Raw genomic sequence first — 12151 nt, forward strand, 5'->3', positions numbered from 1 at the left:
TAAGAGTGTAGATCGCGCTAGATCACTATGTCTCGAGATTAGCTCATGAGCAAGTAAGAGTGCAAGTTTAGGTCTAATTCTAAGAGAGAGTTTGTCTCTCCGCTTTAAGGGCTTTTATAGGGGTGTTCTTGTCAAATCGGGCGTAACCGCCATTGGGCTACTATCACAGCCATTTCCTGCCAGGGCTACACAGGTGATCGTTACAACGTATTGCCTGCTCGGCTGAGTGACACGTCTCCGAAGAGATAGGCAAGCCACCATCTGTCGAGAGACGTGGGGCAGACTGGCAATTGGGCAGGGACTGCATCGTCAGTCGAGAGACGTGGCACAGTCTGACGAGTACGATCTTGTCAGATGGAAGCTTCCTGAGAGCGTTGCATCACAGTCGCAAGTTACTTCGTAACGGGCTATCCTTGCCGCGAGCTACTTTGTAGCAAGCTCTTAGGGGCACTTCGAGGTGACCCTCATCAAGGTTGGTCTTTGGGGCAGTTCTTTTGCCCAGGTGTTGGAGCGAGCTGGTTTCCCTAGCTCGCGTGCTGAAATAATTTTGGAGTATTCCCTTCTTAGTAGCTCGGGAGATCTGGAGTTCGTGTTGTAGCGAGCTCCCCCTATAGAGAGCTATGACATAGTGAGCTGTTCTACAAACTTGTTACTTGGTCGCGATCGAGCCTGACTACTGAGCTGTTGCTCGTGCTGAGTCATGCCCACGTGTCATCATCTCAATAGTTCGGATAAAATCATCCTCCATCAAATAGTATGTGTGGATCCCTAGGGACTGTATTTCTTTTTTTTTTTCCTTTTTTTTTTGTAGAATAAGATAGCATCACACTAATAATTCTCTTTCAAAGTCGATGGTAACAGGACTCGAATCCGCACCTCCATTAATTTACATCATCATTCGTTTCACTCTTTATATCTTTTTTTTTTAGATAATTTCACGTTTTTTAGATCACACAATTGTTTAAATACTATAAAACAATATCTAATGATATTTTATTTTGTTATGAAACCTTTCATACTCCTTAAACACATTTTATTAATTGATATGCACATAAAATCATTTTCCACTTCATGAAATCAACTTTATATCAATATATTGATTTTTTTCCCGATTCAACGGAAATAACACTACAAAACTAGATCCAATTTCTACCAAAAGAAAAAAATCCAATAGAATCAGATGGATTTGTCATATGGGAATGATGATGATAACAGGCTTAGGGCCTGATTAAGAAGGCTGATGCAATGGTTTTCAAAACTGGACAGGACCATATGGTTGGACTAAAAAAACCAGAAACTAGTCAGGTGATTGGTTTCGGTTTTCTTCAAAACTTGAAATTTGCTTAAAATCATTGATTTTGATCAGCAAACCACTGATCTGGCCGGTTAATCGTTTGAATCGTTTTGACCATTTTTTTAATTTTAATTTTTTTTTATCAAAATGGTTGGACCGTTCGATTCGAATGATTGAACCATTCGACCCGATAACAGAACCCCTGACCGATTTAGTCTCCGAATCATTTTTAAAATCCAAGGCACTGCCTTTATTGAGCCACTTTGAAAATAGGGGTGGATGTTGTCAAGCCGAGGGTCATTCAGATTTTGATAAATTCTCCACTTTGAATCCACCCAAAGTGCACCCTTAATTTGAAGAAGTTACGAAAAGAGCCTGCCAAATTTTTGCTAATATTTGGGCTTTTAGAAAATTTTCTTCAAATATAAGCATGCTGGGCTCACTTTGCAAAGCCAGAAACTGTTTGTGCCACACGCACATGGAAAGTTTAGAAGTATGCTTGGTGAAAAACCTGGAAAGAACAAATACATTTTAATTCAACTAAAAGATAGATTTTATGGTGAAGCTAAGGCTGTGTTTGGTTGCAATGCAAATAAATTTTTATTAATGCAAAATTATGGCAGTGCAAATGATTTGAGTGTAAATTTTACATTTTTTTTTTCAAATTTTAGCTTATTTTGTTTAATTACAAATAAAGTAAAATACAAGACAAAGTTAAACCAGAACTTGCATTTTTTTTCATTTGCACTCTTATGTACCTGTGCTAATACAAATAAAATTGCACTCTAACCAAACGCAGCCTAACGTTCAATGCAGCTCAATCAAAGCTGAATATATTTTAATTCAAATGGGCGCCACATAAATAGCTTATAAGTTATATTTGGTGAAAAATCTGAAGAACCCAAAGCAGCTGTCGTTAGTCATTCATTAATCACTTCAAAGACTGTCGGTCCGGTTCAGCTTCTTTGAATAATTTATCTGGAGGGCTTCAATTCTTCAAAGCAGTTGAACCAGTTTAACTGAGCCTTCAAAGCTTCCCTCCCAAACCGGCAAACGGGCCCCTTAATGTTAAAACGACGCTATCGCTGAGAACCGTAGAATGAAAAGATGGTCCCGGAATCACACGGTTACGAGCTGTCCATGATTGCTCTGGAGTCCGGAGGGTGGAGGCCCGGGCTTTAATCGAGCCCATTTAACTAACGGTCAAAATTTACCGTCAACCCACACGTAAGATCCATCTATTCGAACACAAACTGTGCATAAAAGGCACGCGTATGATGGCAAACCGAAATCCAGTATCCAGTCACGGTCTGATACACAGACGACAGACGAGTTCACCGGACTCGGAGAAGAGGCAACGCCAAACATGCATTACTGGGTTCGAGCCGAGTCTTCTGATTTTGGTGGAACTCTCCCCCAGCCTCGAAGGCAACCATTTCTTTCCATTCCTCCCTTTTCTTTAATGTGTGCTTTTGTTTCCTGTGAAATTATAGATTCAAACCTTAAATTTTCTTTTGATTCTCAGTGGCCACACTGCAGTCAACGTCGGGAAATCAAAGGTCGTCGTGTTTGGTGGCCTCGTCGACAAGAGATTTATCAGCGATCTCACGGTCTACGACACTGGTACTTTTTTTCTTCTTTCAATTTATTGCCTCCAATTTCACTCTAAATTCGTTCCTTACTCTTGGATACTCGGAATTAGGAGTTCTTGAATGTAATTGCATTCTTTTGGTTTTGTTCATATATGCTGATACCTGTACGTTGTAGAACTCGACCTGAAGAATTGTACTTGTACGTCGAGTCAAGATATTGAAAATTCTGTTGTTTTCCCCCTTTGCTACTGCATATTTGAACTTTAACTTGAAAACCTCTTCATTGCCTAATTGACCTAAATATAGTATGAATATAACTTTTGATCGAAGGTAGCAACCCATTCGCCCATATAATTATCAGGAACCTCGGATTAAGGGTTACTTGGGAATGTAACAGAGCAAAGCATTGAGTGGTTTCTGGTGTTTGTTTTTGAATTTTGTCTTACAAATGAGTAGGCTCATGGTAATCTAGTTCAATGTACACATATACAAGTATTTGGATGTGGAATACCACATCTGCAATCAAGGATATGCATGACGTTAGTCATCTAAGAGTAAATTACTGCACAAACAAACCACCTTGATGCACTTCAATTATGAGAAAAAATTGGTTTACCCAAACCTGAAGAATCACCCCTCTTTGAGTGATGGTGATAATCTCTCACAGTTATCCTATGATGTTCCTTGAAGATACAACCATGCCATAAAGGCATTCTTAGTTCATTCATTTGTAATGTGCTAACGCATACAAAAAAATATGTGACTTGATGTGTGTAATAGAACCAATTAACTTATCAAATGGCTTGCAAGGGTGGCATGTACTTCCGACAGAATATGGTGGCCCGTCATGTAGTGTATGTATGCAGGTATCTTAATGCTGCATTAGTAATTCATAAAAATATAGACAACCAAATGTGCATAATAGAATCAATTAACTCACCCAATGGTGCATACTTCCAATGGAATATAGTAGCCTAACCTGTATTCTATGTATGCATATATTTGAATTCTATTTGGCAGCTTTGGATCTAACTCTGGTTGAATTTGTTTTATGCTTCAGATAACAAATTATGGTTCCAGCCAGAGTGCACTGGGAATGGATCTGATGAACAGGTAGTGGGTCCAAGCCCACGGGCCTTTCATGTTGCCGTTGCCATTGACTGCCATATGTTCATTTTTGGTGGGCGTTCTAGTGGAAAAAGGTTTGTTTATATCAATGTGACTTTGCATTATTTAATGAATCGTGTTATCCATCTATTGATGGATGAAACTGGATCTCCAGGTTGGGCGATTTTTGGGTCCTTGATACCGGTAAGAATTTGTTTATGCATTTCATTTAAGAGTGCATACACATTGAATCTGACATGCCAGACATCCGGATCCTAGTAATCCATCTGTCCTATTATCTGCACTATTTGATAGGTGGTGCAGCTTCTTGATTCACATAACCTCAAAATCATACTGAGATAATTTTGAAATGTCATATTGGGTGTTATTTAGGAGCCATTACTTGGTGTAATGGTAAAGTCTTGGGCTGTCAAGCATGAGAGCGCAAGTTTGAGTCTGAGAGCAACCACTTCATGCCAAAAGATGCCAAAGGTTAGGACCATATCCAGTCTACCCCTCCAAAGACCCCAAATAGCTGGGACCAACATTGGGTAGTGGCTGCTGATCAAAAAAATAAAAAATAAAAAAGCATTGGGTAATTACCTTTTATATCAGTTGTTAAAAAATGTACTGTTAATGGATGCTAAGAAGGTAAAAGGGTTGCTTACAATATGACATTCTGTAGGCCAGCATAAAATTTGAAATTTAGTAATGTCTGGATGCCTCGCATGATCAAATCTATGTTTGTCATAGCTGTATATTTATCATGTACTATTTTCTCTGTATAAATATGAATTTTGATAGAACTTACTGCCATTTTTCATTTCTTGTCACATTTTGGACACACAAAATAAAAAAAAAAGAAAAGGAAAAGGAAACGTACAGTTACCATTATTCTGTGCACTCTTTTTTTTTTTGAGTGTCTGGGAGCAATTAGGGATGTGTTTGATTCAGATATCTGGCAATGGACGGAGCTTACTGGTTTTGGTGACTTGCCTTCACCACGAGACTTTGCTGCTGCTTCAGCCATTGGAAACCGTAAAATTGTTATGTGGGTATTCATCCAACAATACTAAATCCATTCTGGAAATGGATATTTTCCTGTGATGTAGTCTTAACTAGACATTTAATAAAGAGTGCAGGTATGGTGGATGGGATGGTAAAAAGTGGTTGTCAGATGTGTATGTCTTGGACACAAGTAACTTCTTTTTCCTGTGATTCTGGTGTTCCTCCTGATTTTCAGTTTCATATTTGTGTGGTGATATATTAAATTTCCAACACAGGTTTAATCTATTTGTTGCATGATGTGTTTTGCAACAGTATCACTTGAATGGATGGAATGGTCAGTTTCTGGATCACTGCCACCACCTCGATGTGGCCATACAGCAACTATGGTTGAGAAACGATTGCTTGTCTTTGGCGGCAGAGGTGAGCTCTGTTTTTCATCATCCTATTTCCTTTTGATAATTGATTATTTTGCTAGCTACCTTCGGATGTGCATTACCTATTACATTAATTCCTTGTTTCTGGATTTCTTTCTGCTTTTGCAATATAAGGGTTGTAATATGGTTGCTTAGATTCAATATTACTGTTTTTATGTCAAGTTTTTTTTTTCCTGTTTTCGATGATAAAATTTCACTATTAAGAATGCATTACATCATCAAAGTAGGCATGCATTTCAAATGGACAAACATCAAATTGGGGAAGAGTGCTTGTGCTTGATGTCTCTAATGCATGCCTTATTTGGAAGTATTTGTTATTTTTGCTTCTTCCTTTGATCTATTGGTGCTTGTTCCTTTATTTCTATTGTTAAGATCGTCATCCTTATCACAGTTTTTCATTCTGATTTTTCTTTCTATTTAATCACTTCAAAATGTTGGCCATCAATATTTTGATGCTTTTGGAACTTAAGTAGTTATTGTCTGTTGCCATAGTTTACATTTTTTACTTGGAGTTTTCTTAGGCCTGTCAATGGGTCGGGTCCAACCTGACAGACCCGAACCAATTGGACCAGTTCTGGTTTCGGGAACTGGAGCCGAGGGGTTGGTTCTGGGTCCTGATATAGGGTCCCGATTACTATTGGTTCGGAACTGGTTCCACATACCACCAGGCCAATTCAGACCCGGCCCAATATATATATAATGTATAATATATTAAATAAATAAATAAATTATACAAATATACTATACATATAATATAATACATATAGAATATTCAATATATATTAAACATAAATATTTATTTTTTATTTATTATAATCGGGTCTGTTTCCTCGACATTTCATGTTGGGTCGGTTCCGGTTCTAGCTCGTTCTGACCCAGACCTGACCCGTTGACAGTCCTAAGTTTTCTGATACTTCCCATGAAATTTCCATTTAAGAAGGTTCTAAAATATCTTTATAAGGAATTCATAGGATCACGTCATTACCATATTAGTCTTGATATTTCTGATGTTTGCCACAAAACTTCCTATTTAAGGTGGTTGCAAAATATCTATAAAAGCAATTCACAGAATTTACATCATAAAGTTCAGGATATATTCCATATGTCAATATTTTGGAAATACTGGGAAAAAAAGAACGTGCATCATGATGTGGCTGAAACTGGTATATCATTATTTTATCATATTTAATAAAATCTCAATCTGTTACTGATAAAAAAGTGGCTGAAATTAGTGGATTTAAAGTAACTGAAATGAGAACTTTGTTACTTGTTAGGCTTGTTACTATATGTGGTGTGGTTATCTTTATGGTATTTTAGTTTTTAACTACTAAGCATGCCCATATTACATGTTATAGCATTCCAAGTAGAAATTTCATTTGGTTGTCAATAAAATATGGGAAACAAAAGAACATTAGAACAACATAAAAAAAAGATCAATTTTTTTTTATGCTTAATTGAGTAGAGAAAGTATATATATACATACATATATATATGTATATACATACATATATATATATATATATATATATATATATATATATATACATATATATATATGTATATATATATTTATTTCCAATTCACTGTTAGTGGGCTTACCACCCATCTTGTACTTAGCTTTTAAATTCTTGCATTTTCAGATAGTTTTGTAAGGACAATGTAACACTCTTTTAGAAAGTTTCAGGAATCTAAAAAATCCTATTGTAGGTTCAACCTACTTTCTTATACTGACCAAATGCCTCTATTCAGAAGTCTCTCGCTCTCTCTCATGCTGTTTCAAAATTTAGCATAAAATTTGGCACAAAATTTCTGAATTCTGCAGGGTTGAAATTTACCTCAAGATTGAAATTGCAACTCTTACTAGCATCCAGTTGTCTTTATCTTTATCTGATACTAAGTTGTTTTTTCAACTTTGTTAGGAGGTGGTGGACCAATCATGGGTGACCTGTGGGCTCTGAAAGGTCTTATTGAGGAAGGTAATAATATCTCCTAACAAGTTCTTATTAAAAAACTTTCTCCTATTATTTATCAAAAAAAACTTTCTCCTATGAAAAAGGAAATAAATAGAGTAGCATGTCTTTTGTTTCTGTGTTTCTATAATAAAGAAAGTAGACACTTACTGAATCATTAGCAGCAGAGGCAATGGACGTATATGTCTCTCTATGAAATAGTTAGCACTTAGTAGACAATTTTTTGATAATGGTTAAATAGAATGAAGAAGAGTTTTCACCCTTTGACCTATCTAAAATTCTGAGTACCTCTGTTAACAAGTTTGCTGATTTCAAATTAGTTCCTATCTTTTCTTTGGGTTAACCTACATAGCTTTGTGGATTCAAGTGAAGGTGCTCTTGAGAGGGTGAGATGGTTAAAGAAATGCCTGATTGATCATTTTGGTAACTCTGAACCTGACGAAGTGGAGGTTTTGAGATGGGTCAGATTGGAGTGGAATTTGAAAGAATATTCAGGCGAGAAAGCTAAATGTTGGTTTCTTTCTTTTTATTTTGAGCAGCAAGGAGGAGGCGAAGTCTTGGAACGTGAATATGCTAAAGTTAGGTTACCAGATCTCAAGCTGGGAAGGTGGAACTTGCTAATGGGGGCAGTTCGAGAAGTGGGGTTGATGGACCAAGCAAGAGGAGGTCATGTGAGGCTTTAAGTGGCCAGGCAAGACAAGAACCTAGCTTTTTAAGTAGGGCATTAGAGGATGGTAATTTCTGTCCATTGTCTTCTCCATCCATTCTTTTAGAAAACATTGACTCGAAGAGGGATTTTATACAGAGCTGCCTGTGGGCTGATTCTCAAGGTTCATCAGACGATCATAAGCGAATCGTTTTCACCCCAAGGGTGGATGACAGGTGAGGGTTGGCATGACTATGCATCTGAGGATGAAAAAGGTGACAAAATTTAAAAATTGGTACCCCCAGTCCGTTAAAGGAAAAAGGAAGAGATTTAGGAGTGGGTGATTACTAAGTTTGTTCATTCTGGTGATTTGTGAGTCAAGTACTCGAAGATTGAGACATCTTCAGAAAAGATCGGCTCCCAAGTAATCTTAGTGTCTACTAAGGAAACCAAGTCGGTCGCTATTCTAAGGATGTTCTGTACTCGAAGATTGAGAAATCTTCAGAAAAGATCGGCTTCCAAGTAATCTTAGTGTCTACTAAGGAAACCAAGTCGGTCGCTATTCTGAGGATGCTCTGTACATTGAGGAGGTGAAGATCGGAAGCCTGGGCTCGACTTGGGAAGAAGGAGCAAATCTGAGGAGGGTGAACAGATCAATGAAATAATCAGAAATAAATCCCACAGTTCAAGAAATCATAGTATTGTGCATGTGACAGATTTTCTCTAGGCTAAAACTCAGCCTGACAGGAGCAGTGCCTACAAAACAGTTCAAATGGGTTTATAGGAGGAAATGAACGAGAGACAACGGGACGTATGGTATTGATCATAGGGGGACATCGGGCAATTTCAGTCATCAACCTCCCTGATGCCGAAGGAGCAGCAGGAAAACAGATCGAGTGGTGGTGATTCCAAGTCTGTGGAGAGACAGATGCTGCCAAATGATAACAGTAGTGCTGGGGGGCCTCCAAAAAATTGTGGATAGAGAGGTTTCAGTTGGGAAAATCTTAGATCTGTTATTTTGGGGTGGTGAGGAGTTTCCTAGAAGGGATTTTGAGGAGTTTGAAAGGAGAAGAAAGGAAGAGAAATTAAACAAAAATGCCCGACCAAAAAGAGACAAGATATGGGATGAGGTCGTTTCAATCCAGGATGACTTGGTCACAGAGGAAGACTGAAGTCATGGCTGTGGCAAGGGGGGGTTTATGTTTCCTGTTTTGCTGATGGGCTATGTTTTACTAGGGATTGGGCTCTCAAAGGGACTTTGAGACTGATTTTCTTCTCTTGGTGATGTCTTATCACCTCCCTGATGTATCTTTTTTATTTTTAATAAAATTATATCTTTACTCTTCAAAAAAAAGGTTGTATCTTGTTTTATTGGTTAGAGGAGGATTCGGTGGTTTTGATAGATTGAATTCAGAAGTTTAATGTACTAATAGAAATGGCAACGAGTTTGGTTTGAAGCATGGCACCCAACATCCCTCCTTGTCCCTGCCCCATAGCCAAAATTCCCTACCCCATCCCTGCCCCGTCTCTAGTGGTGGCGTGGGTTCGAGGCAGGGCACTCCTCATCGGAGATGGAGATTTGGGGTATTTTAGAATAGGATTATGAGAATATGGGGGTATTTTAGAAGTTGGATTATGGGATCCTAGTGCATAGAAGAACTCAGGGGTAGTAGTAAGAAATGATGATTTAATAGTGGATAAATGGATTGGCAAAACAGGATTCATGTAGCCGACTCTATATGGTTGGGATAAGGCATGGATGATTATGGGATCCTAGTGGTCTTAGGAATTTGGGGGAAATTCAGGGATATTTTTAGCAATTAATATCCGAGTGGACCCCCAATTTTATGGGGAAAAATTTCATCTCTAGGAGCTGATAGGGCAAAAGATTAGGAGGCTAGAGGAGGAAGATGATGGGAGTCGAAGAGTCGGGGATCTGGACAATCATGCAGAGGATAGAGATGGGGATCAAGAGAGGTTGGGGGCAAAAAAGGAACTTCATGGAAAAGGGATGAGAGAACTTTAGTTGAAGAGGGACACCTATTGGGAGATTTTTTTTTATATAAATTTGTTGGGAGAATTTAAGAAGGGGGAAGTTATCAAAAAGGTTAAAGGGGCTCTTGACAGTGTGGCCGGCCAGATATAAGAGAAAGAGAAGAGAAGAGAAGAGAAGAGAAGAAGAGAGAAGGGAGAAGAGAAGAGAAGAGATTGGCAATGGAACAGTGCTGGCGGTGCTAGCTTTTATCATATTATATAGGGCGGCAGAAATAAGAAGGGAAAAGACCCTTGTGCCCCTGCTGTAAGTGAGTACAATAACAAACATAACAAAAATAAAAAAATAGAAATAAAAATGCTTTAACTAGCCAAACAGATCCTAACACAAATAACTAAATTATTTCAACACTCCCCCTCAAGTTGGAGCATAGATGTCAATCATGCCCAACTTGTCACACAAATCCTTGTGCCGCACATGATGAAGACCTTTGGTGAAGATATTTGCAAGTTGTTCTTCCGAGCTGACATATGGAGTGCACACTTCTCCATTTACAAGTTTCTATCTAATAAAATGCTTGTCCACTTCAATGTGTTTCGTCCTATCATGCAGGACTAGATTAGCAACAATATTGATGGCAGCTTTATTGTCACAGCAGAGTGACATAGGATTGCTCACTGCAAAACCCAGTTCACCTAACAGATTTCTTATCCACATGATTTCAACAACCCCATGAGATATCACTCTATATTCTGCCTCAGCACTAGATCTAGCCACCACACTTTGTTTTTTACTTTTCCGTGTGACCAGGTTTCCTCCTACAAAGGCACAATACCCACTGGTAGACTTTCGGTCATCGACTGCTCCTGCTCAATCAGCATCAGTATATACTTCCACCTTTAAGTGACCATGTTTCTGGAACAACAAACCAGCTCTGGGAAACTTCTTGAGGTATCTAAGGATCCTCTCTGCAGCTTCAAAGTGAGTTGTCCTAGGGTTGTGCATGAACTGACTAAGGACACCCACTGCATAAGCAATATCAGGCCTGGTCATAGAAAAATACAAGAGTCTCCCTACGAGTCTCTGGAACTTCTTCACATCTTTCAAAAACTCCCCTTGACTGTCTCCCAGATGATGATTAGATTCAATTGGTGAGTCAATTGGTTTTACCCCCAACTTGCCTATATCTTCTAGTAGATCTAGTACATATTTCCGTTGGGAAATAAAGATGCCCTTGTGAGAGCGGGCAACTTCAATTCCAAGGAAATAACGTAAGGAGCCTAGATCTTTCACCTCAAATTGAGTGGATAAGATTTTTTTTAGTCTTCGTATTTCAGCCTCCCAAATTTCCTGTGATCACTATGTCATCCACATACACAATAGGAGCTGCAATTTTCCCTTCACCTCTTTTCACAAATAGAGTGTGATCTGACTGGCATTGTTTGAACCCCATTTGTTGAACTATTAAATGGAACTTACTAAACCAAGCCCGAGGTGATTGTTTCAACCCATATAAAGATTTTTTTAACCTACACACCTTTTGTTCACTGCCTTTGGCACAAAAACCTGAAGGTTGGGTCATGTACACTTCCTCTTCCAAGTCACCATTCAAGAAAACATTTTTTATGTCCAATTGGTGAAGTTCCCAGTCAAGATTTGCTGCCAATGATAGAAGGATCCTGATAGAGTTCATCTTGGCTACTGGAGCAAAAGTCTCTGCATAGTCCACTCCATATACCTGTGTAAAACCTCTTGCTACCAGTCTAGCCTTGTGCCTTTCAACAGTTCCATCAGCCTTGTGTTTCATTGTGAACACCCACTGGTTCCTTCCCTTCAGGAAGGTCCACCAACTCCCAAGTGCCATTTTTGTGTAATGCATCAATTTTTTCCTGCATTGCATCTGTCCATTCAGGTTTAGATAAAGCTTCTGCCACATTCTTAGGAACGGGGGCATTGTTCACAGAGGAGAGGAATGCACGGAATGAAGGTGAAATGTGATCATAGAACACAAAATTAGAGATAGGATGATTAGTGGTACAAGATCTAACACCCTTTCTCTTAGCAATAGGAACATCAAGATCATTGATGACAGGTGAATCAACATTTA

At 38.5% G+C, this 12151-nt stretch overlaps 1 protein-coding gene across 2 annotated transcripts in view; it reads left to right on the top strand.

Annotated features, from left to right (window-relative positions):
- The first annotated feature begins 2566 nt into the window (after positions 1-2566).
- Positions 2567-12151, top strand: part of LOC148847328 (Galactose oxidase/kelch repeat superfamily protein) — a 55859-nt gene continuing 46274 nt past the window's right edge. The window contains exons 1-8 of one of the 2 annotated variants that reach the window (XM_088949800.1): positions 2567-2722; positions 2820-2917; positions 3947-4088; positions 4169-4197; positions 4948-5044; positions 5136-5191; positions 5314-5421; positions 7355-7411. In XM_088949800.1, coding sequence (XP_088805926.1) covers positions 2661-2722; positions 2820-2917; positions 3947-4088; positions 4169-4197; positions 4948-5044; positions 5136-5191; positions 5314-5421; positions 7355-7411 — 649 coding nt within the window. In that variant the 5' untranslated portion in view covers positions 2567-2660. The remainder of the gene's footprint in view (positions 2723-2819; positions 2918-3946; positions 4089-4168; positions 4198-4947; positions 5045-5135; positions 5192-5313; positions 5422-7354; positions 7412-12151) is intronic. The other variant, XM_088949799.1, reaches the window with a different exon arrangement.

The sequence above is a fragment of the Nelumbo lutea genome, chromosome 6 (genome assembly GCF_056320005.1).
Source record: "Nelumbo lutea isolate HS-2025 chromosome 6, American lotus-T2T, whole genome shotgun sequence".
NCBI classification, from domain to species: Eukaryota; Viridiplantae; Streptophyta; class Magnoliopsida; order Proteales; family Nelumbonaceae; genus Nelumbo; species Nelumbo lutea.